At 48.8% G+C, this 26,029-nt stretch overlaps 1 protein-coding gene across 1 annotated transcript; it reads right to left on the bottom strand.

The window, feature by feature from the left end:
- Positions 1 to 22,784: 22,784 nt before the first annotated feature.
- Positions 22,785 to 25,069, bottom strand: LOC119453614 (probable RNA-directed DNA polymerase from transposon BS). Its single transcript, XM_037715676.2, has one exon. The coding sequence runs from the start codon at positions 24,999 to 25,001 to the stop codon at positions 22,803 to 22,805; it is 2,199 nt and encodes a 732-aa protein (XP_037571604.2). The 5' UTR covers positions 25,002 to 25,069; the 3' UTR covers positions 22,785 to 22,802.
- Positions 25,070 to 26,029: the final 960 nt, after the last annotated feature.

The following is a 26,029-nucleotide window of genomic DNA, read 5'->3' on the forward strand; positions in this document are numbered from 1 at the left end:
GTCTGGTCTGTTCAGCATTTAGTTTGTCTGAGAGTTTGACGTCCTTCTCCCCTTCTGATTTCCGTAGTTTGGGGGTAGGGATACTCCCATCGTCGCCCGACTCCAGGACACCGAATGTCGCATTGCACACGTTGGCTGGACGGCAGTCTCTCTCCTCGTACTTTTTTAGCAAGTTGGCGTGGAATATTTTCCTCCCGACGGCCGTATCGGTGATATAGTCGGCCTCTCCTCTCTTCTCGCTGACCTCAAAAGGACCCTTCCACTGCAGGAGCAGCTTGTTGTTGTCGGTAGGGAGCAAGATCAATACCCTGTCTCCAGGGTGAAACTGTCGTTCCTTTGCCTTGCGGTTGTAAAGTTTCGCGTATCGTGCCCCTGCCTTCTCCAACTCCTCGTGTGCTATCCGGCAAGTTTCCTCCAGTCGGTTCCGAAGGTCGAAGACATGCTGATAGGTCGTCTTTGCTTCATCGCTGAGTTCGGTATTCGTCCACAGTTCCTTTAAGATCGCCAAGGGGCCTCTCACATGTCGGCCGTATAATAATTCAAAAGGCGAAAAGCCCATACTGGCCTGGGGGACTTCCCTGTAGGCGAAAAGGAGAGGCGCGAGGTAGCGGTCCCAATCTTTCGGCTTTTCTGCGCACATGCGCTTCAACATCAACTTCAAAGTTCCGTTGAACTTTTCCACCATGCCATTGGCCATGGGATGGTACGGGGTGGTGTGGAGCTGGCGCACGGAAAGAAGCCGAACTACTTCCTTCATTAGGTCTGACGTGAAATTCGTGCTTCAATCACTCAGCACTTCGTTGGGGACGCCAAATCGGGAGAACATCTCGACGAAGGCCTCGGCCACTCGTTCTGTCTCTATGCTGGGTAGCGCCACGGCGTCCGGATAGCGGGTTGCATAATCCATCAGGGTTAGAATGTACCTGTTTCCGTGTTTTGAGGGTGGTTGTATAGGACCCACTATGTCGATAGCCACCCGCTTGAACGGGGTTTCAATTACGGGTGTCCTTCCAATTGGGACGCGTGTCACTTTTCCCTTAGGAACTGTGCGCTGGCAAATATCGCAAGAAGCGACAAACCTTTTCACATCGGCCGTGATGCCCGGCCAATAGAATTCCTCAGCAATCCGATCCTTCGTCTTCTGGGTGCCCAAGTGGCCGGCCATTATACCGTCATGTGCCGTTTTTAACACCGCGTCTCGGTGGCGCTTAGGCACGACGAGCTGACGCACTGACCGTCCGTTCTTCTCCGTGTAGCACCGATAAAGCAGCCCGTCTCTCTGTGTGAATTCAACGCTTCCCTTCTCATTTGAGCATGTCTGCTTCTGGTTGATCCTTGTGAAACACTGCTTGAGCGTCTCATCATTTCTCTGCTCGTTCCCGTACCCGTCCTCGCCTGGTAACTCTGCCGTGGCCCCGGGAACCTGGAGTTGGGAAAACCCTCTCGACTGTGCCTGCGCCTGGGCGCGGGTGATAGCTGCCGCCACGGGTTCTTGTTTGGTCTTGGCCCCACCGGCGGATTCTTCGGTCTCGTCTTTCGGATCCTCCGGAGATCTTGCGCCTTCTATATTTCCCAAAATTAGGTCGTATAGCGGCTCTCGCATACAAAGCGCTGTAAGGAGGCCAGTAAAGTACGGGGTGTCGACTTGGATTCGCGCCTCGGGTAGCATCTTGGCACTTCCGTCAACCAAGTAGACGAGGCTGCTGGCACCCGTTAGCTGTTCCTCGTTCACTAGGTCACTCCTTATGATCACCGTGTTGCACCCTGTGTCTCGCAACACTGATATGTCTTTCCCTCCCAGGGTCCCCGAAACCACCGGAAGGGCCCTGGCGAGAAATTTTGGTTGCGTCGCCATTATCGCGTTGACGACGGGAACCTTATCCCCATTTCTCAGCTCGAGATATCCGTCGCGTATATGATCCTGGTGAGCCACTTCGGTGGGGGCGTAAACGCACGATGCCTGGAGTCTATTAGAGCCCTCTCGGCAGTTGTATGAACGGTGACCCTTTCCACCACACGTGTAACAGACGATAGCCGCGTTGGCCGCGGGCTTGTAGCGGCACAGTTGGGGTGGATGGTTTCCGCGATTGCAGAGGTAACACCGCGGTATCTGCGGGTGACCGGTACCCCTCTTTGCAGTTTCCTGTCTCTCGGCAACGTCGGGACCATCTTTCTTTGTTTTCCCAAGGTTTGCTCCACCCTGAGCTTCCAAGAACTGGTCTGCCAGCTCTAGCATATCCTCTAAAGATTCTGATTTCCTCTCCTTTAAGTAAAGCGACAAATTCGGACCGCAACCATGCAAAAATCGCTCTTTGATCAGCAGTGCGCGAAGGGAAGTGAACTCCGTATTGGTTTTGGACAGTTCGACCCATCTATCGAAATAATGGCTTAGCCGAGCCGCATATTGGGTTGCCGTTTCACTCCCCACAGGTTTTTCGTTATTGAACTTGTCGCGAAACCCGTCTGCTGTGAAGCGAAAACGCTTCAGGAGAGCGGTCTTCATTTTTGTGTAATCTGCTGCATCGCTCGGCGGTAACCTACCGTAAACGCTAAGCGCTTCTCCGCTTAAACAAGTTGAAAGCGCGGTCGACCACTGGCTTTCGGGCCACTTCTGACCTTTGGCGATACTCTCAAATCGCCGGATAAATGCGTCTAAATCGTCCCTTCTTTCGTCGAAGGAAACGAGAAGCCTGCTAGTATTTATCCGTAAACTGTTCTCCTCCTGTACTTCCAGGTGCTCGTTGCTAGCCCTGCTCTCGTTGCCACTTTGATTAAGCTGAATCCTTAATTGTAACAACTGTATTTCGCGCTCGTCGGCTTCCTTCGCCGCCACTCGCTCTTTCTCTTTTTCCTCTCGGGCCAGCGCCCGCTCTTCTCGGGCCTGCCCCTGCTGTTCCGCAACCCATGTCTTCAGCTCGGCGCCCTCTAGGCCCAACTGTTTGCCTATTTCTACCCACTTCTCGAACTCCATTCCCTCCAAAATGCGGCTACACTACCAAAAACCGAGCACTCGCAATTCGCATGCACGTGCGTTCGACACTGCACAAGAATGTGTCAGTAGCACTACTTGATAAATATCCACGATTATCGTTCTCAGTTCACCGTGCTGCCCTCGTACGGAACGTCCTGTTCGCGGACGCCAGTTTATGTCACAGCTGTCCCCGATTTGTCGTCGGCGCGAAGTCGATCGGCGGGGTAGACAAGCTGGTTGGTCGTTCCGTACGCAAGCGAGCACAGTGAAAAGAGTCAGAGTCGGGAGTAAACAAAAAAACAAGATATTTATAGGCTGATAAATACACACAAGTTAATAAAATACAATAATAAAGAAAGGCACAAGACAGACTAACACACCTGAGCTTAATATACACAATGATAAGGACAAATAAATACGAGCGATTAACAGTAGATATAAAAATGAAACAGTGCGAGGATCAAATACACAAGAATACACTTAACAGTTTTCACTAAAATATAGTTCAAGAGCAATCAAAGTTCAAAAGAAAAGAGCAACCGTCGTGCATATGGAAGCTGCACTACGCTGCACACGCTAGCACAACGCGAAAGACAAAGCACGTAACTGAATCGTCACCGAGTCAAATCAGCGCGTACAGCGCGTCGTAATTGCAGCCTCCGCGATCAACTTCAGAAACATTTTCAGACCTAATTGCGGAGGCCACGCTCCGCTGTGCTGAGTACGGTGAACGCCACCTAGGTGGCGTTGGTAGTGCTTCTTGATGCCAGCGTCCCTTCGAATGCTGGCATCGAGGCGTCGTAGTGCTGAGACCACCGAAGCGTTCATTGTCGGTGCGCGTTAGTGTCATAATGCAGTACTTCTCTTTTCTGCTCGTAGGCGGCGGCACCGCCCCGAGCAAGAGCGCGGGTACACGGAGGAGTGTTAGATATATAAGGCGCGTCTGTGTAGCTCTCTGCAAATGCGTTTGTGGCGCAATGGGTTAAACGCTCGGCGATCTATCGTCGCGGACCGAGAGGTCGTGGGTTCGATTTCCAAATTTTGCAAAAATGGTGTCATACGCTTGGCCGGGCAGCAGCAGCAAGTCCATAGACCGTGAAGTCAGTGCACAGAGCTTTCCCGAAGAAGGCTGGCGGTCCGATCTTGTCGAGGTTGATGCGAATTGCTGGGCTGGGTTTCCCGGGAGTCTAGATCCGACGACTTCCCTCAAGCAGGTTGAGCTAACTTGAGGCGGACTACCGAGGACTACGTTGCAGACGCTGGTTTGACGTCTCGTACGTCAACTAGTTACTTGGAGTTCCGACGCGGCTAGGCGGCCCAGGCGATACTGGACGGCGCTAGCTCCTTGACTACTTCTCCGCAGATTACAGGATCGGCTTCTAGACTAATCAGCAGGGCCCAAAACATGCGCTTAAATAGCCTGTCCTTTCCCTAGTTCCCTAGGTAGGGAAACTGCCGCAACGTAGCATTCTCCGAATTCAGCTCTCTTAGCTCCCAACAATCTTGGCTGCACTCTCACTATGGACGAAGAACCGCAGATTAGCCTCTCTTCCAATGTCAAGGGCCAAGGTTGAGCCCGGTACTGCCATGTGGCCGTACGCGCACACTTCGGGGTCCGTAATCGGCGTGACGTGTCTGGAATCGAGATGGCAGCCCGAGCGGCCACGACGCTTTTGACGCCCGTAATTCGGCGTGTCGACGTCGAATGCATTGTACGCTGCACAGTCAGGAGCCCACGTGTTTGCCGCTCGTAATTCGGTGTGTCGATGTCGAATGCATTGTACGCTGCACAGTCAGGAGCCCACGTGTTTGCCGCTCGTAATTCGGCGTGTCGATGTCGAATGCATTATACGCTGCACAGTCAGGAGCCCACGTGTTTGACGCTCGTAATTCGGCGTGTCGTTAATCAGCGTCCAAACCATTCGAAAATATGCCGCTCCGTGACATCCTTGTATCGGATATTTCCGCAGTTTTCACACGTCGTTGCAGCATTAGCACTTCATGGCTTTCACTATTTTTGTCATTTGCACCACTGGGCACCTTCCCCGCACACCACTTCACTTCACTTCACTTGTTCACTGCACTGTACACATCGTCGAGTTCACTATTGCACACAAAACAGTCATTGTCCAATACTCCTAAACCACAACACTGCTAGGGTAAACTCTTGATAACACTTGTCACGCTATATACTATGAAGTTGTACTCATAAAATCTGCTCCAACATTTTCTCTTCTCTTGATGTATTCTACGTGGAAGCTATATTCTTGAAGCGCAAGGCTCCATCTCATCAGTCTGGAATTAGTCAACTTTGCTTTATTTAAGAATTCAAGGGGTTGGTGATCTATCTGCACCCTAAAATGTTTTCCATACAGGTATATGTGAAACCGTTTGACTGCCCATACAAGAGCTAAACATTCTTTTTCCACAGTCAAGTAGTGCCTTTCCCTTTCGAGCAATCGTTTGCTTGCATAGAATACCGGATGTAATACACTGTCATTTTCTTGCAGCAACACCGCCCCAAGCGCTTTCTCTGATGCATCTGTGCGCAAAACAAATTCGCTTTCTAAGTTGGGCCACACCAGAATGGGTGGATTGGCCATGTGCTGCTTGAGTGTTTCAAATGCGTCCTGTTGCGCTTTTGTCCATATCACTATATTGCTTGCACCTTTCTTTGTTAATTCCACCAAAGGATCAGCTATCTCCGTATTATGTGGAATCATTTAACCTGTAAAATCCCGTCAATCCCAGAAAAGACTGTACTTCTTTCTTTTTCTTCGGTGGGTTTGCTTCTTGAATCTTCTCTAGTATTTCCTCTTTCGTCGAAATGCGTCCCATGCCTATCTTGTGTCCCAAAAATGACACCGCATGAAAACCAAATTCACACTTCGTTGGCTTGATGGTCAGCTTGGCTTCCTGTAGTCTATAAAATAATCCTTCTAATGCTTCCAGGTGCTCTTCCCAAGTGTGTGTCGCCACCAAAATATCGTCAATATAATGTTCCACATTTTTCAGACCGTGAAGTACTCTTGTCATGAGTTTCGTAAGTACTGCAGCGGCTGTCTTTAGTCCAAATGGCATGTACTTAAATTGAAATAGCCCATTTGGACTTGAAAATGCCGTCTTTTCTTTGGATGTCTTCTCCGTGGGTATTTGCCAGTACCCCTTCGCTAAGTCAAGCTTTGAAAAGAACTTTTTTCTTGCCACCTTTGCAAAAACAACGTCCACTCTTGGTATTGGCTCAGAGTGACACTAATACGCTGTTTAACCTCCTGAAGTCTACACAAAGCCTATTAGAGCCGTCTGGTTTCTTCACAACGACCAGAGGTGCGTTGTAAGCTGATGTAGACCTCTCAATGATGTCTTGACGTAACATCTCGTCAACTTCCTTCTCGATAGACTCTTGAACCACAAGCGACAATGGGTATTGTTTGACGTACACTGGTGTGTCCGTGGTGCATTCTAACTTGCACTCAATCACATTTGTTCTTCCTGGGAGGTCTGAGAATAACTTCTCATACTTTTGCACTCTTAGCGCGCGTAGAAACTACGCTGCTTTCTGGAGAGGGGGAGAAAGATTGGCTCGCGCCAAGTTTTCAAGCAATTGCAGTGCAGTCTGCAGCATGCTGCCTGCCGAAGTATACGGGCGGTAAAGTGCAACTCGGATGTGGCGGGGGCTGCCTTTGCAACGCGAGGGTAACTGGATGCGACGGACGTTGGTGCCGTAGATTAAAAGAATGGTTGATTTTAAAGCAATAGCTGTGCACTATGACGTAGCCAAAATCGGCCGGTTTTAACGTTGGATCATGAATGCTATTACAGAGGTTTACTCCAAAGATTGATATGACGGGTAGAGGCGCGGTGGGGTTTAAAGCGATAGCCCTGTCGCGGCCCATACGCAACAAAATTGACTGTCGCTTAAGTATCCTTACGGGATTTAAATGCGAAAGCATTGTGACTTCTCTTAGTTATCACCAATAACGGCTTCTTAAGTATTACAACCTGTTTGCGTTCCTTTCTTCGCCTTATTTTCTCAGCGTTCCTTAATCACCAGACCGCAACCATTCAGAACTCATCGCCAAGCAGCTACGAGTTATTTTGATCCACTTTAATCCAATTTAATCCATTCTAATCTACTTCACCTGAATTCACTTTAATCCACCTTAAGTCACCTTCACTGTAATTCACCTTAATTCACTATAACTACCCATAATTACTACTAATTAACTTGGTCATACCATTTAATATCTTTTGTATTACTGATTTCATTCAAGAAGCTGATGACGTCACATTGGTTTTTGGTACCACTCGTTGTGAACGACGCCGGCTTTTCTGTCTCATGGCGCGTGTAATGCTTTCGCATTAATCACTACTGTAGACGACAACGGTCCGTCTGCACGGCACAGAGTAAACAGCTTTCCCGCTTTCATTGCCATTTGCGCAGCCCCGTGCGCGGCGTCCCGTCATGCTCAGTGCTGCTGCAGAGAGTTCTTGCGCGGCGACGAGGGTGAGCGTGTATACTGCTCGAGTGCACGCGATAGAGTGACACCGCTACTCCGGCCTATGCGGCCGCGATGTTGTAGCGATTCCTTCTCCGATGATATTCCTTTTCGCACTTTTCGCGCTTTGTCAGTGGTCAGAGCGATGTCCCGCCCGCGTCATCAAAGTGATCAGCCGGCCGTGAACGGTGGATGATAAGAGTGACATATAATCGAGCGGAAGGCATCGCTACAATATCGCGGCCCAGAAGTGCTTACTGACGCCGTGGTGGGAACGCGCCTTTACCGATACGGAAGAGCTGGAGCAAGTGGTATACCGGAGTTGTTTCCACCACGTTGGCTTCTCTGAGCCGAGTAGAACGACTTATCACTTGTCACGGCGTGGCGACGCTCGGCCAACGGCGGTGCGGATGGCGCGAGGAAACGACACGCAGAGGGACACTATCCCTCACCAGTACACGGAATCCCAAGCCCGGAGTCCACTCTGGTTCGCCTAAGAGATTTGATATTGGAGATGTGGTTTATGGTAAATGAAAAAAAATAATCATCGCGATAAGTAAGCCAGAGAATGTAGATTCCACTGTCAATATGCATCAAATCGACAGATCTAACACATGAAAACTTTTCTATAATCGCAAAGAAACATTCGCATCACTTATACTAAAACACTGCATTGGATCTCATGTAAAGCTCTCATTTGTGCTGTACTTCCCCTATAATAATAATTAATAATAGCGTAATAGTAGTAGTAGTAGTAGTAGTAGTAGTAGTAGTAGTAGTAGTAGTAGTAATTATCGTTGTCATCTTCGTTTTTACGCGCTCGTGGAAATGGTCAGTGGCCGTTGCTCAGCGAAAACGACAAACAAGGGTTGATATGGATTAAGTAGAAGAAACGAAACGGACGCAAGTTTGAAATGGAGACACTGGAGCACCTAAATCACTAAATAGCTATGATTACTTCGCTCTTTGTTGCTCGGTTCCTATGGCGCCGCGGCTTCTTTTACACAGACTGGCAGTAAAGCAATGCCGTTGTGGGAGTACAACGCTTTAGCGTTACAAATGTTTATGCTACATCAATTTTCAGCAAATGGAACACGAAATTAGAGGGCGGCAGCACAGGTTGTAAAGTCACATAGATATAACGCTCAACGAGCGGGCCAACGACCGCTTAATCCTACCGTTAAGAGTATCAAATGCGTTTTATAAACGCGAAAAGTGATTTCGCCGTCACATTTGGCTCGCAGATCAGGGAATTTATTTGTTTGCGTCATGTTTCCGAAAACGCAAGGAGCTCTTGTCTCGGTCGTAGGACTTTCACATATATTTTAGCAAAGGTGAAAAATGCCACAAATACGTAGACGGCGCAGCATAGCCTTAGTCGCTTTTGCGCCACTATACCCCAATTAACTAACAAATACGTAGACCTACTGCCAATCGCCACGAAATGCTTCCGGATGTGTGGCGCTGTTTCATGCCTTCAGAAATGATTCACTATTGCCGATAGGTAGCTCGCAGCAAACGAAACGAATGTGTCGGAAAACTTTACATAAACATAACAAAGCACAATGGCGATGAAAAAGAAAATAATCTTGGTTGTATATCTGAAATTTTAGATGAGCTGCGCTTGGCTGTTTTGCATCCTTACTGTTTCTGGCGTTAAAATCTCTTCTACTCCTGGAAGCAGGGCTAAGTAGAGAGCGATGAACAGTGTGTGGCAGCTGACTGAATAACCATTTATGTGGATTTCACATAGCCTAGACTCTTAGACCATAAGCTAAGGTGAAATTAGCCATACCACGTCAACAGTTTATGCTGTAATTGTCAGTGCATAGTGCTTGTATTGTAGTGGTTTAGTATGCAATTTGGTGGGAAAAAAACGAAAACTTGGAAAGCGCCGGTGCGACATGGTCAGCAACATTAGCCACACCCGTATTAAGTACCTAATGATGCTGTGGATTTGCTGACGCACAAATAAGGCGCCGGCTACTCCTTAGCTCTTGAATGGGTCAAACCTATAACATACAGGGCTCAACGTACAAGAATACATGTCAAATAACCTTCTCATAGAAGCAACGTTTGCACAGCAACACAACACGACACGACAAAAAAAGAAAAACGTGGAAAAGAAAAAAAAAGAAAAACGTACATACAATGAAGGAGTTCAATCGGTCCACGGCACTGCAGAAGAAAGTCTCAAGAATGCAGATAATAATGGCACCTTACAATACAGTCTCTAATCAGTGGGTAGTTTACACATCGTGTAAATGCATTATTACATATAGTCAAAACATAATAATAAATATAACATCCACAAACACATATACATATACAGCGACATTGAAATAAAAGGAACGTTGTAAGCGTTAATAACGGCCAACAATGCCACTCTCTTCGAGAAATGTTGTTAACGCTTTTAGAGCGCTCTTTTGCAAGGCCGTTGTTGACCAAGGGCCCAAAAGTTTCCTTAAACTGAAAGGTCTGCGGTCTAATGTCCCGGGAGGGCGGAGGCCACTCTTTTTATACGCGCGGCAGTTATCAGATCAGCCATTCCCGATTCGCACTCGGCCATGTTCGACGGTGAAATCTGTTGGCGTTGTCCTGATTTTTTTCCTTTTCTTGTTATTACGTGTATTCTGTTTTCGTCCAGTAGATTTCGTGCGTCATCGCGCAAATTTCGAATCTTAAAGGTCCGTACGCCACGTGGTGTTAAAGCTGTGAACTAAAGGCGATGTCCGGAATTGCTAGGGTTGTTAGTAAATGAAAAACCAATGCATTAGAAATGGGGGTGTCGAAGAGACGCTACGCGTTAAAAACAAGCAGGCTGAAGCCACGGTTCTCGAGCCGGCTTTAAGGCAACAGTAACAAAAAGTCCCAAGAGATGGCGCGATAGCAGGGTGAACTTTTTCGAGCGAAGCCGAACAGGACGGTCGTGGCCGAGTGGATCTCAGCGCAGCAGGAGCAGCATACCAAAGAATAAGTTCATTTTTTGTTTATTTTTAATTGGTTGATAGAAGTGTTAGGCTAACCGAGCTATCTATCTATATATATATATATATATATATATATATATATATATATATATTGTTTTTCATGCTTTTTTAGTTTCTTGGTTATTTTGGTTGGATGTTAGTAGGTAACGAATAGTTGTATTTTTTGGAAGCGGGTTGTGGCGCATGTGTTGCATGGTGAAAGCAGTGTAAAGCGGCAGTTTTAAACCATGTTAGGGAAGCTAGCGGAGGTAGCCGGATAGCGAGATTGCCGTACGGCTTACCGTGGGGCTTTGTTCAGGTATTTTGGCGGGCTTTCTCGTTAGGTGGTCGGGCGGACCATGGCACGGCAGACTAGGAAGGACATGGGTGATGGCGAGCTGGTGCAGTGCGAAGAGTGCAAACGTTGGTGTTATTTGGACGAGACGCACTTCGCAAGTTTAGCCGACGCTGAGGAGGCTAGCTTCGCGTGCAGGTCGTGTGAAGGATTTGAGGGGGCTGTGCGGCGGATGGAAGGGGAATGGGCAGCTAGTATGGAGGAGCTCAAAGGGGAGCTGAAGGTGGAGCGAGAGCGGCGCATTGAGCTCGAAACTCGGATCGGCGAGTTGCTTGGCAGGGAGAGGGCCGAAGCCAACCTGGTAAAGCGAATAGCTGGCGAGCTACAAGAAGAACGGGAAAAGCGGGCCGTGCTGGAAGAGCGGGTGGAGGCGCTAATGGTACAGGCGGCGCGTAATTCCGGGTCGGAGCTGCGTCAGGCGGGCGGCGGGGACAGCGCGGAGTCTCAGGCAGAGGCATGCTATGAGAACAGGGAGGGACACCTAGGGGCCTTAGCCGGCGGCCACACGGGGGTTCCACAACGCTACAGTACAGTGTACTAGAAGAGTTGTAGTGCGCTAAAAACGCGGCAGAGCTTGACGCACTTCATGTCGCCGCCGACAGGTGGCGCGGTTCGCAGCGTCACCTGAAACTTTCCTACGCGTCGTGGTAGAACAGCTATCGGGTGTTGCTGTTTTCACCGTATAAAAGTAAAATGCACGACGTGCAGCGCACGAAAGTTCTTTTGGTGCAACTTCGCAGTTTGCAGTGAAATAAATTACTATTGTTACGGCTGATCTACAGAGGGTTGGCGTTGTTTTGAGCCGGAGGTACGGATGAACTAGCCTTGCTGTTCATGCTGTTCTGTTCAAGGCTTGATACGGCCGCTGCAGTCACGGTAGCAAGGGGTACTCGAGTTTTTTCTGCAGCTGGTCGATAAAATGGTCCGTGTGGTTTCGCCACAACGACCGCACATCGGCGTTTCCAGCACTACCGCGCCGAATGTAACCACCACTTCATTTTTTTTCGCAGGTAAGGCGTGCTGCGCCTTAGACATTTCCAGGTTGCCCCATCTATTCACGAAATATTTAGGTATCACTGCTGCACAAGTTAAGCTGGTTAGCTGGTTATTTATGTATTACATTTTTCGTAACGTTAATGCGACATGAAATCGAAAGGATGAAAATACCAGGTACACCGGTGAGCAAAAGTATACGGACCACAAGGTCGCTGAAACAACTGAATTTCTTCGTAATTAACATGCATAAATTGAAATTGACGGGTACACTGGAAAGCTCGCAATGCCAAGATTAGACAGCAGTCCTAAATTTCAAGTTGCATTCGCAGGTAGTTGAAACAAACGGCTTCATCGCGCAATCTCTGGTCCGTATACTTTTGCTCACGGGTGTACATTTATGCAATACCAATGTTTATTTACAACGCAATAAAAAATGATCCCGGAAGCGCCGGGAGCAGCCGGTGAAAACTCCGAATAGCTACTGTCTAGTGCGCTTCGGCTTTTCTTCGCGGGTCCTTTGTCCCTTTCACACCTTTTCCTTTTGTTCCTGGGCTTAAGTGTCGTGTTCATCAGGTACTGTGGTAAATTCGGAAGAATCGTGGGAACAGCGTTTTCCGATAGCAGTGGCAATTGTCACAAGGAATGCACACCTCTTTGCATTCTATAAGGTGCACAAGTCCCTAATTATGAATCGCGGTTCGAAGTGTAACTCACAGACCGACCACGCAAGATTCCTCCAGTGTCGTATCTGCACGGTTTAGGTTCCTCTCCCATTCCTTTCACCATTCTTCATCACGTGGAACGCTGAGCAAAGACGCCTTTGGTGCATCTTTCACGCGACTGTAGCCAGTTCTGCACTCGGGTGCAAAACAGTTATTTCGACGGCGGCTAGCCATTCTCACTCACTCAGAGTGCACATTGAGTAAAGCGTCAAGCACAGAGCAAGCACAGAGGATACTGCTGAAAACGCCGGCGGGACTTGCAGTCGAGAGCCGACAACGTCGATATTAATAAGTGGTTCGTTTTCAGTAAGAAAAGGTTGGCGCTATCTTCTGCAGCCCTTGAGGGAGAACGGTCAACGTCGCGATCCAACAGAACGCACTCCATACCAAGCGAGGGAAGTTTTCATGGCAGCGCCTCTGGCGGGCGCCGGAGCAGTCGACGCTGAGTGCGCGCGCAGGGATACGGCAGTGAGCACACTGCCCCTATTCTGGTACACTGTAGCTCCAGCGAGGTAGCGCGGCAGGCTTCGGGTGGGACGGGACGAGCGGCAGGGAGCCCGTCGCAGCGTGTCAGTGGCGCCCGGCGGGAGGAGAACCAGCTATCGCGAACTGGAGGACAGCAATCGCAGGCGGGAGGCGAACGTGTAGAGCGAAGGGTCCTGGTGGTGGGGGACTCCAACGTAGCGCGGGTTGAGGAGGGCGTCCTTACAAAACTGAAGGCAGACGGGCGGGTGAGGGTGGAGGCCCAGTTAGGGAAGTGCATGGTTGACGCAATGGCAAAAGCTCAGAAGGTGGTATGGGACAACATGGAGCACGAAACTCTGGTCGTTATCCATGCTGGTCTCAACGATGTGCTGAAGGGAAGGAGCCAGAACCTAAACAGACAGTTAGAGGTTGGGTTGCGTAAACTCGGAGAAGCCTCTGCGAATGTGCATGTGACCATATGCACAATCCCAGAGGTCCAGGGCCAGGCTAGCGAGATGGAACGGAGTGTTGTTGAGGCTAACCGGGTCATTAGGGGTCTGAGCCGAACACTTGGGTACGGCGTAATGGACGTAAACAGGGACGTAAACAGGGACGTGTACGAGTCTGGCTCCCACCCTTTTGCACAGGGTGGCATTGTTTGGATTCTCCTCTCTGAGAAGGATCCGATTTTACGTCCAACCTATCGAAATGAATCTCGAATCTAAGCACGAATAAAAATTCATCTAGCAGGAAAACGAAAATAGCAGTAAAGCTTCGTGCCAGAAACGTGGAGTAGGTCGAAAGCTGTGCCTGGCGCGATACTTCATCCGGAAGACATGGCCATGAACACATTGGAGCTTGTCATCCACCAGTGCTTCCCTTCTTTCATGTCGGCGCCACGATCGCCCGACGGCCCCGACCCTATGTTATTGCTCTCCCTTCCTGAGCATAGCCATGTTAGTACAGTGTACTGTGAAAAACCCACTACTCCCAGGTTCATCCCGATGCCCGGGGATCGGGTCCCTAATGGTCAAGCAGGTGTAAGTTTAAGTGCATCAAAGATGAAAGCCACCGGCTCAGACAACGGCGCAGAGACGGAAGGAAAAGCGGGGGGTCATTTCGCGCACCCACACACGCACAGCCACGTGGCCGGCTCAGCTAGCTAAAACACAGCCTTCGAGATTTGCTTCTACCCGATCTGAGCCGCCTCCGGAGCGTGGATTAGGGCGCCACTTATAGCCCAAACACAGCCAAGTCGCAGATTTTCAATAGCCCAAATATAGCCACATAGCCAACTCGTCCAAGTCGACGCCAAAAAATTTTTCCCGTAGCCCAATTTGGCTGTATATAGCCAAACCTGGCAACACTGCTTTAGTGTCCCTTTATATATGCTTTAAGTGTTTTGCGTGGAAACTGAACTCAAAAAAACTACAGCGCGTAGCGGACGAACCTCGCTTGCCGCGCGCTTCGCGAGCGCGAAAAGCCCACGGGTCCGGAGGCGACTTTCCAATTGCCAGTTGATACAGCGGGGGCGTGGCACTGTGGGTCACGTGACTTCCGCTTAACACGTGTTGTCATGGCAATCGTGGAGCTCCTAGGCGCTTAAGGACATAATCACTTAGGGACTTTTGAGGCACTGGTCTGGCGCGGCGGCTGCTAGTTAATGAGCGTCGCTCTCTTTATCTCCGGAACCGCGCGCAACGACCTTGCCGAGCGCAGCTCCTACGTGCGTAGGGAGCGAATCGTTTAGGGCGCGTTGAATGTCGGGCGGTGTCTGGGCCACGCCGGCCGCGCTTTATTATTGTAGTGTTTGCTCTAGTGGCGGAAATCCTTGCAGTAGTGGTGGTGTGGCATGATGGCTTTTGATCTCGGTGAACTGTGGTGGTGTAAACAAGCGTGCGAGAGGAAACGATGATATTCCTAAATAAACGCATCACTGTTTTGATGATTCAAATATAATCTCACTATCAGAGAGGGAGCAATCCACCTGACTGGAGCAATATTTTTTTTTATTTGGGGTGTTGCGGAGCGCAGCGTAGCAACACCCCAAATGTTTGCTTGGGAAAGCAAACAGCGCACTGTTTGCTTTCTTTTGACCCGCCTCTGAAAGCTTCTCTAATAGCCTCGTTGGCTACGCGATACGTGATCAAAACGCGCTTGCATGAACTCTTATTTTTTTTTTTAGCGTAGCTTGCACTGGGGGCGCAATGTTAAAGAGACAGCGGAGCTGATGGGCACCTAGCTCTCCTGGCTTTTGGGCTAGGCTAAGCACTACCAAGTCATCCCCAGCATATTCCTGACTTTATTGATTACTGATCGATTAGCTATTGATTGGCTATCGCAAAGTATTGGCCACGTATTTGGGCTAGGCTAAGCACAACCAAGTCATCCTCAGCAATTTCCAGAATTTTTTATTATTGATCGATTATCGATTAGCTATTCATTGGCTATTGCAAGGTATTGTCACGTATTTCGACTAGGCTAAGCACTACCAAATCATCCCCAGCATTTTCTGGAATTTATTATTTGTCCATTATCGATTAGCTATTGATTGGCTATCGACTCGCTATCGCAAGGTATTTGCCACGTTTTTGGGCTAGGCTAAGCACTACCAAGTTAATCGCCAGCATTTTCCGGAATTTATTGATTATTGATCGATTGTGGATTATCTATTGATTGGCTAACGATTGGCTATCGCAAGGTATTGGTCACGTATTTGGGCTAGGCTAAGCACTATCAAGTCATCCCCAGCATTTTCCAGCATTTTTTTATTATTGATCGATTATCGATTACCTATCGATTGGCAACGCAAGGTATTGGCCACGTATTTGGGCTAGGCAAGCACTACCACACGTGGTTTTACATTTAGCGAAAGCCTATCATTCGGTAATGTATAACCTAATGTGTAACTTGATGTATAACTCAAACTATAGCCGCTATTCTGGACATTCCGCCATTTTCTTCGAAGCGTGACGTACGCGCGACGCTTACAAAATGGCGCCGATAGCCCCGATTTGCTTTCGTAACGTGACGCAAATTTGACGTTTCGCCTAAGAAACTGTAATGTAGGCATTGAACATAGCGTGGTTGATAAAGCAAAACAGTTTTCCTCCCCAGCAAAAATAAAGCAGCTAGCTCAAAGCGTACGATTATTCCATCAAAATCGTTTCTCGCTTCCGTCGTCTGCATGCGCGCAGACTGTCGTCTGCTTCATTAGCTAGGATGCGTGTCCTCGGGAAACGGAATGAGTCATCGTATATTGGCGCCCACGCGCTTGCTTTCTACCTTGAGACAACATACGCGACCTGCCAGTGATGATCAGCGCACGCTCTAGGCCGCGTTATCGCTATCTCGTGATCCGCAAGTGACTCAGCCCGACTCGTCTGGCTGAGAAGCGGCCGAATATCATCGATAGCGTTGCGCGCGCCATAGGTATCCGCTTGAGCGACGCAAACGCCGGCACTGCCATCTCTTGTGCACTTCGCTGCTTACTCGCACCGCGAGAGGAAACTTCAAGGCGCCGTCTTGCGTACGTTTATTTTTGTAAATTAAAAAGTCACCGTTGCCATAGCCTTTGATGACGCGAAAAGTCATTAATATTGATTACAATACAAACGCAATAGTGAAAAGTGCAAAAAGTCGCAGACAGTTTGCTACTTTCAACCAATATTATTTCAAATAAACGTGTTTTTAATAAAAATGATGGTGCAAAACACAAATGCCAACACCACCCGAGAGCGATGCAAATGCTATGAGCACGCGTTGTGAACAAAAGATTTTTATGGCCCGAAATGACAGGGAAAATGCGGCGATACGCATGCCTCTCCACTGCCATTGCATATGGCCGCTCATTACCATAATTCGCGCGGCTCGTCGCACCACAAATTATGGCGGAAAATCTCTGCAATGGCGGCCCAGCGCAACGTCACGCAACGTCAAATTGACGTTTACGAAACGGCCCTTCCTGTGACGCTCCTCAGGGGATATTCCTTCAGCCAATGAACAAGCTGACATGCCGGCTATCTTGGAACGCCACCACATATTCGCGAAATTGCAGATGCATTGCACGAGCTTCTGCACGCTACCGTACACTTTCTCTTTAAAGCGCTAAAGTCGCAATATAGGTGCCAAGGACCACAAAAAAGTATTAGTCGATAAAACTTGCAGCTCCACGTCACGCTTCGCCATTCTGACGAAAACGCAAAATTGCATTTTGCAAAACTTCCGTTTCCCGGCACAAATTTCGAAACACGTGACCTCTGGACAGCCAATGAGACAGCCAAGATGGCGGATAATGGCGGCCGTGCAGCCGCCATGCGTGTCCAGAGGCCTCTATTCTGGACATTCCGCCATTTTCTTCGAAGCGTGACGTACGCGCGACGCTTACACAATGGCGCCGATAGCCCCGATTTGCTTTCGTAACGTGACGCAAATTTGACGTTTCGCCTAAGAAACTGTAATGTAGGCATTGAACATAGCGTGGCTGATAAAGCAAAACAGTTTTCCTCCCCAGTAAAATAAAACAGCTAGCTCAAAGCGTACGATTATTGCATCAAAATCGTTTCTCGCTTCCGTCGTCTGCATGCGCGCAGGCTGTCGTCTGCTTCATTAGCTAGGATGCGTGTCCTCGGGAAACTGAATGAGTCATCGTATATTGGCGCCCACGCGCTTGCTTTCTAGCTTGAGACAACATACGCGACCTGTCAGTGATGAATCAGCGCACGCTCTATGCCGCGTTATCGCTATCTCGTGATCCGCAAGTGACTGAGCCAGACTCGTCTGGCTGAGAAGCGGCCGAATATCATCGATAGCGTTGCGCGCAGCCACAGGTATCCGCTTGCACGACGCAAGCGCCGGCACTGCCATCTCTTGTTCACTTCGCTGCTTACTCGCACCGCGAGAGGAAACTTCAAGACGCCGCCTTGCGTACATTTATTTTTATAAATTAAAAAGTCGCCATTGTCATAGCCTTTGATTACGCCGAAAAGACATTAATATTGATTACAATACAAACGCAGTGGCGAAAAGTGGCAAAAAGTCGCAAGAAGTTTGCTAGTTTCAACCAATATTATTTCAAATAAACGTGTTTTTAATAAAAATGATGGTTCAAAACACAAATGCCAACACCACCCGAGAGCGATGCAAATGCTATGAGCACGCGTTGTGAACAAAAGATTTTCATCGCCCCAAATGACAGGGAAAATGCGGCGATACGCATGCCTCTCCACTGTCATTGCATATGGCCGCTCATTACCATAATTCGCGTGGCTCGTCGCACCACAAATTATGGCGGAAAATCTCTGCAATGGCGGCCGAGCGCAACGTCACGCAACGTCAAATTGACGTTTACTGAAACAGCCCTTCCTGTGACGCTCTTCACAGGATATTCCTTCAGCCAATCAGCAAGCTGACATGCCGGCTATCTCGGGACGCCACCACATATTCGCGAAATTGCAGATGCATTGCACGAGCTTCTGCACGCTACCGTCCACTTTCTTTTTAAGCGCTAAAGTCGCAATAGAGGTGCCAAGGACCACAAAAAAGTATTAGTCGATAAAGTTTGCAGCTCCACGTCACGTTCATCATTCTGACGAAAACGCAAAATTGCATTTAGCAAAACTTCCGTTTCCCGGCACAAATTTCGAAAACACGTGACCTCCGGACAGCCAATGAGACAGCCAAGATGGCGGATAATGGCGGCCGTGCAGCCGCCATGCGTGTCCAGAATAGAGCCCCAGAGCCGCTATTCTGGACATTCCGCCATTTTCTTCGAGGCGTGACGTAGGCGCGACGCTTACAAAATGGCGCCGATAGCCCCGTTTCGCTTTCGTAACGTGACGCAAATTTGACGTTTCGCCTAAGAAACTGTAATGTAGGCATTGAACATAGCGTGGTTGATAAAGCAAAACAGTTTTCCTCCCCAGTGAAAATAAAGCAGCTAGCTCAAAGCGTACGATTATTCGATCAAAATCGTTTCTCGCTTCCGTCGTCTGCATGCGCGCAGGCTGTCGTCTGCTTCATTAGCTAGGATGCGTGTCCTCGGGAAACGGAATGAGTCATCGTATATTGGCGCGCACGCGCTTGCTTTCTACCTTTAGACAATATACGCGACCTGCCAGTGATGAACTGCGCCCGCTCTAGGCCGCGTTATCGCTATCTCGTGATCCGCAAGTGACTCAGCCAGACGAGAAGCGGCCGAATATCATCGATAGCGTTGCGCGCGCCACAGGTATCCGCTTGCGCAACGCAAGCGCCGGCACTGCCATCTCTTGTTCACTTCGCTGCCTACTCGCACCGCGAGAGGAAACTTCAAGACGCCGCCTTGCGTACATTTATTTGTATAAATTAAAAGATCGCCATTGTCATAGCCTTTGATGACGCGAAAAGACATGAATATTGATTACAATACAAACGCAGTGGCGAAAAGTGCAAAAAGTCGCAAGAAGTTTGCTAGTTTCAACCAATATTATTTCAAATAAACGTGTTTTTAATAAAAATGATGGTTCAAAACACAAATGCCAACACCACCCGAGAGCGATGCAAATGCTATGAGCACGCGTTGTGAACAAAAGATTTTCATCGCCCCAAATGACAGGGAAAATGCGGCGATACGCATGCCTCTCCACTTTCATTGCATATGGCCGCTCATTACCATAATTCGCGTGGCTCGTCGCACCACAAATTATGGCGGAAAATCTCTGCAATGGCGGCCGAGCGCAACGTCACGCAACGTCAAATTGACGTTTACGAAACAGCCCTTCCTGTGACGCTCTTCACAGGATATTCCTTCAGCCAATCAGCAAGCTCACATGCCTGCTATCTTGGGAAGCCACCACATATTCGCGAAATTGCAGATGCATTGCACGAGCTTCTGCACGCTACCGTCCACTTTCTTTTTAAGCGCTAAAGTCGCAATAGAGGTGCCAAGGACCACAAAAAAGTATTAGTCGATAAAGTTTGCAGCTCCACGTCACCTTTCATCATTCTGACGAAAACGCAAAATCGCATTTAGCAAAACTTCCGTTTCCCGGCACAAATTTCAAAACACGTGACCTCCGGACAGCCAATGAGACAGCCAAGATGGCGGATAATGGCGGCCGTGCCGCCGCCATGCGTGTCCAGAATAGAGCCCCAGAATAGAGCCTTATGACTAAGTTTGCACCAGGCTTTAGCCTTCAAGTGTTACAAAGACTGTAACGCCGAGCGGAATTTTTAAATATTGGCGCTCGCCACATTCCTATCAAGAATGTCGACGACGGCACAATGCCTACCTGACGAGTAACTTTTGTACATCGTTGCTACTCGCTCAAACCGTGAGTAGCAAGGACACAACAAACGCCACGCACAAATAAACACGCTAGTCCGCCGATTCCCGCAGTCCACGCCGAGAGGTGGCGCCTGGTGTCGAGAGTATTGGAGCGTGCCCGCAGCCTGCGTGCGAGGCTAGAGTGTACTAGAATATGGTCGAGTGGGACGAGCGGCTGGGGCGGCGCATGCTTTGCAGTGAGGCGCCCGACGTGGAAAAATACTGGGGCGGCGCTGCGGTCGAAGTGCATTGGGCCGCATCAAGGTCGCGCCGTTGGAAACTGCTGGCGATACTGCTCGGCAGGGTCATTCGTGCTACTTCGCGCGCTGGTATTTGCGTTCAGACCGCTCAAATTGGGTTCATAATTGCATATGACATGTATTTATGCCTTAAGAATAAATTCTTTTCTTTCTCTTCTTGATTTATTTTTTATTATTTTTTAATACCGCTCGGTGATTGCGCGTGCATTGCGGCCGCAGTGTCGGCTTTCATTCTACTATGTTATTGTACGGTTCCCTTCGGAGAGAGAGAAGAGACTTTATTTGCACCCGTCAACTAGATGACGGGGTAGAGGCTTCAGCCTAAACCCACACTCATCCTCCCTAACCGTCGACCGGGATCCCTTGGGACGCGGCGGCGGTCAGGGCGGAGAAAAAAATATTTTTCTCGTTTTTCAAGCAGCCTGTATCTCTCGTGTGTATTGTGCGCATATAGTTTTTTATCAGTAGGTCTTGCGAAACGCAGACGAAGCAACATATGTAACCTTCCTGCTTGCCGCTTCAAACAAGTAAAGCATATCTGCCCCATTCGGCGCCTTGTACTCAGATTTATGGGAAACATTGTATTAGATAAAAAAAGAAAGAGAGTAAACTGTAGCGCAACATTCCATTCAAGTTTCCGCCTTCCTCGCGTAACAGAAGGCGGAGTAATTGGTACGGGGTCATTTATTGCAGTGGGACCTCGAGCACCGAAAACGGTTTTAGTTAATCAAATCAAAGGGGAATTTTATTAGACAATAATATAAAAAATGCGTACAAATATATTTGGTCTGATAGCCTAAAGCGGCCATTCTATATGCTAATCTTTGGCCGTAAGCCGTACATGGAATTTTTTTCCCAGTCGATACTTCAAAAAAAGAAAAAGAAAAGAAAGCCTGCGCGGTAGCCTAATTAGTGGCTATATAGTATAGTGGATACGGTCTTGAGCTCGCGGGTTTAATCCAGATCGCGGAATTCGATGGGAACGAAATGGAAAAGGACTCGTGTACTTCTATTTACGCTCACGTTAAAGAACCCCATGTGGCAAAAACTAAACCGGGGGCCTTAATCATATCGTGGTTTTGCCACGTAAAACCGAAGAATTTGCTTATATTAAAAAAGAAAAAAAAAGCAGGTGGCTGCGTTCTTCGGCTTATTTCTGGGGGTGTCAACAACATAAATTATTCTCGGGTCTGATATCCGAGAAAAACATGTTACGCTTATCCTATAATTCATGCTTAAATGTGATGCCGTTCCCAAATGCATGACCGCTCAACTCAGCAGCTTGTATATTATAAACGGCTGCTTTCAGTTATTCGGTGCACTATCATAACGACCATAATGAAACAATTAAAGGAACGGCATGTCTAACATACACGTAAAGATATGTGCAGATCTGTTGCGCGTTCGTTGAAGAAGATAAGTGTGGTACCACAGGGGGCACTCAGTTTTAATGGGTTGAAAACATTGTGAGACTGTCAAAAATCCTTGTCTGAATCAAGTTATCAGATTTACAGGCTGCCCCAAAACGGGACGTTTATATTGATTGAGAGCTAAGAACTTGTTAAGCAGGATTTATTACCACCCGTCCGTTAATTCTCTCAGGAACTGCGCCTCTGCGCAACAGCCACGACTCTCCGGCAGCACAATCATTCGGAGTAACAGTCCTCACTTGCATGCAGTCACTCACGTTTGAGACTTCAATAGTGCTGTTATGCGTTACATTCGAACGGAAACAACTATTCGGCGTCGTACACACTTCCTATATATATAAGATGGTCTTGCCTGATTTGAATATTATTTTTGCGAATGAGAGTTTTATTTGCAGTATTCACTAGTACGTGTGTTTGTTACTGCAAGCACGTGCGCTTATTCCGGTCGGGAGTTCTCACATTTTCAATTATTGCATTTAAAAGATTTGTTATTTTTTCCCTTACATATATTTCGTGAATATATATGTCTATGTACACTTGGATTTAATTACCTAGAAACACATTGGTCATTTTTCGCGGCCACGCAGTTAATAAAGCTTGTTTATTTCACTCTAATATTGTTTTCTTCGATCATTATCCCTGATCAATATCCAGCAACAAAAAGCGCGCGTAAAATGACTTGACATCAATAATAATATTTTCAACGTAGCCTTCATGGTGCGTAGATACCAGTTACTTTTAGAGGACAGTGGTAAAAACAGCAGTTCACCTGGCTAAAACTACAGAGAGAGAGAGAGAGAACAGACTTTATTCGAGGTCAGACTAAGACCTATAGATATTCCTCCGCCAGGAGGACCATGGCCAGCTGGTCGGCGAAGGCCGCCGACGCCAACCACACCCGCCAGTGGGGAGGTGGGGGGTTAGGGTAGTGAGGGGATTGTAGGGCTGCGGGGCAAGAGAAAAGGATGTGCTCTACATTTGCGTACGTAGAGGGGCAGTTGGGACATGAGGGGTCTGAGCGGTAACGATAAAGGTATAGGCGTGCTGGAGTGATCAAGGTGTTGAGCTGGATGGCCCTGAGGGTGCGTACTTGGGCAGTGGAGAGACGAGGGTGTGGTGGCGGAAGCGTCTGCAATGAATGCCGGAGGTGTTTGTAGTGCTGCTTCAGAGTTTTCTTATAAAAGTTTGCCTCGTCCGCTATGGGCGGGCAAGGCCAGGGGATCGTCGGCGCCCGGCTATTAATCTCGCGGGCAAGCTCATGAGCGAGCTTATTGCCGATAATCCCCGCATGACCTGGCACCCACACCACAGTGACCAAAGCAGGGGAGAGAAGGGAGAGAGCGTCAGAAAGGTCGTCATGAAGATTATCGGGAAGTCTGTTGTCGCGAAGAGCCCTGATTGCCGCCATGGAGTCCGAGCAAATGCGATACCGAGGAGAGGGAGGAAGAAGGGTTAGTTCGTGCGTTGCGTGAACGATCGCGGCCAATTCAAGGGATAGAGAAGAAGTAGGAAGTGAGAAGGGGCCAGCGGTGGAAGTGATGGGAATGCCAAGGGGGGTCGGCATTGTCACACAAGCAGTGGAGCCATGAATTTGGTAATACGCTGCGTCGACGTAGCATGTGACAGTGTCCGGTGGAAAAGGGTCGTGGAAGTGAGCGCGGGCTTGTCGTCGTCCCTCATGAAGATGTGGGGTCATATTAGAGGGAATAGGGGCACAGCGGAGATTGCTGGGAAGAGGTCGTTTAGGAGTGTACAGAGGAAAGTCAATGGGCCGGATGCCAGCCCGCTGCAGTAGCCAATGACCCTGCGCAGAGCTGGATAGGCGGCCAAGTTGTCGATCCCTATGGAGGCACAAGAGCTCTGCAAGGGGAAGAAATAAGCCTGTTGCGTATAGTTTGGCTGTGGATGCGTGTGTCGGAAGATGTAGGGCAGCTTTATAGAGAGTGTTTAAAGCCGATTGAATGCGATGCATTTGCGTCTGCGTAAGTGTGCAGTATGGCAGGGAATAAAGGATTTTGTTCAAGGCAAAAGCTGTTACAAGTTGATTGGCTCTGCATTCGTCGAGACCGCCGCGCCGCCTGACCACTCGTCGGACTAAGTGAGTTACTTGGTGGCAGGTGGTGATCGTGGACTGTATTGCGCGGCTGAAAGAGTGGTCTTGGAGGGGAAAGCCTAAAACCCGGCAGGATGACGTGCGGGGGATGGGAGTACCGGCGAGAGTGAGATTAAGCAGGGGGTTTACAGACCGTTGGTACTTTGTAGCGGAAAGGAGCAGCAGCTCAGATTTCTCTGGAGCTGCTTGCATACCAGAGCGGGAAAGGAATTCGGAAATGAGGTTGAGGCCGGATTGTAATGTGAATTCCACCTCCCCCGGTGAGCCGTGAGTACACCAAAGGGTTATATCATCAGCATAGAGAATTGACTGTAGGTGCGGAATCTCCGACAAGGATTTTGCGAGAGGGGCTAGCCCGAGATTAAAGAGGGTTGGAGAGAGCACAGCACCTTGAGGTGTTCCGCGGGTGAGCGCGATAGGCGGGGACAACGTGGTCCCGAGTCGGAACTGAGCTTGTCGAGAGCGGAGAAAAGAAGCAACGTAACAGTAGAGTCGGGATCCACAGCCGGTGTCTTCGAGGGGGGAGAGGATAGCGTCATGAAGTAAGGTATCGAAGGCCTTGCGCACGTCCACAGTGACAAGTGCGTGAACTTGACACCTCGAAGGTTGAAAGAAAGTTTCCTGGAGAAGGAGAAAGAGGTCTTGAGTAGACATGTGGGAGCGGAAACCAATCTGATTGTGCGGAAGGAAGTGAGTATCGTCGAGAAGATCCGTAAGACGTGCGAGTACCATGCGTTCCATGGTTTTCCCGACACAGGAAGTAAGTGAAATGGGTCGCAGGTTGGAGAGTGTGGCGGGCTTGCCGGGCTTTGGTATTAGAGTAATGATGGAAGAGGTCCATTCATCGGGAAGAGTGCCGTTGGCCCAGTGTTCATTTATTTTGTTTAAAAGAAATTCTTTATCCGAATCAGGCATGTTCTTCAACAGAGAGTAAGTGATGTGGTCCGCACCCGGAGTGGTACCAGTTTTGTTTTGAGCCAAAGCTCGTTCTAGGTCCGGCAGAGTGAAGGGGCTGTCCAAACCGCTATTGGAAGGCCCTGTATACTCAGGGTACAGGGAAGGAAGTGGAGGAGGGATGTATATATCCGTGACCTGTTGAAGGAGGGAAGTAGCACCATGCTCGGAGAGATGCTTTTGGATTGTGGGGAGAGGAGCAGGTTGAGGGCCAAGGAGGGACCGGAGGATCAACCAGGCTGATTTAGTGTGGAGGGAAGAGTTGATAGAATCGCATATGCGATTCCAATTTGTTGTCTCAAGGATGGAGCAGTGAGTTAGTATGTCAGTGTTGAGTATGTCTAATGTATGTCTAAGCTGGATGTTGTTAGGTTGGGTGCGGATGCGACTAAGGAGGCGTTTACGGCGTCTCCAGAGACGCATGAGGTGTGGGTCAGCGTGGTCCGACGGGGGGTTAGCTTCTGTAGTGGTGGTGGTCTGCGACCGCGTTCGCCGTAGCGAGTCCACCCACACATCATAGTTGGGAGTTGACTCCTGGACTCGCAGGCGACGAAAGAGGTGCCAGTTGGTCTGGGTGATGCGTTTTTTGGGTTTGTGAGTGAGTGTCAGTTTAATTTCAATTATGTGATGGTCGGATAGGAGGGTGTCCGGAAGGACTTGCCAAGTCTCTGGAGGATTGTGGCCATGGTGAAAGGTGAGGTCAGGCGTTGTATGACGTTGTTTTGCGTTTCCGTCTCGTGTGGGTGTGTCTGGTGTATTGATGAGTGTATATGAGTGCTGCATAGTGTGTGCGTGAAGAAGGCGGCCAGGGCGCAGAGTGTTTGGGTAACCCCAGATGGTATTTGGGGCATTGAAGTCTCCGCCAAGAATAATGTCACGGTGTTTTGGAAAGGATCGAAGAAAATGAAAGAGAGGAGAGAGAATTGTGGTAGAATTTGGGGGATTATAGACGTTCACAAGTGTGAGAGGTGGGTTCGGGGGGTCTGGGT

Source organism: Dermacentor silvarum, chromosome 1 (assembly GCF_013339745.2).
Source record: "Dermacentor silvarum isolate Dsil-2018 chromosome 1, BIME_Dsil_1.4, whole genome shotgun sequence".
Lineage (NCBI taxonomy): Eukaryota > Metazoa > Arthropoda > Arachnida > Ixodida > Ixodidae > Dermacentor > Dermacentor silvarum.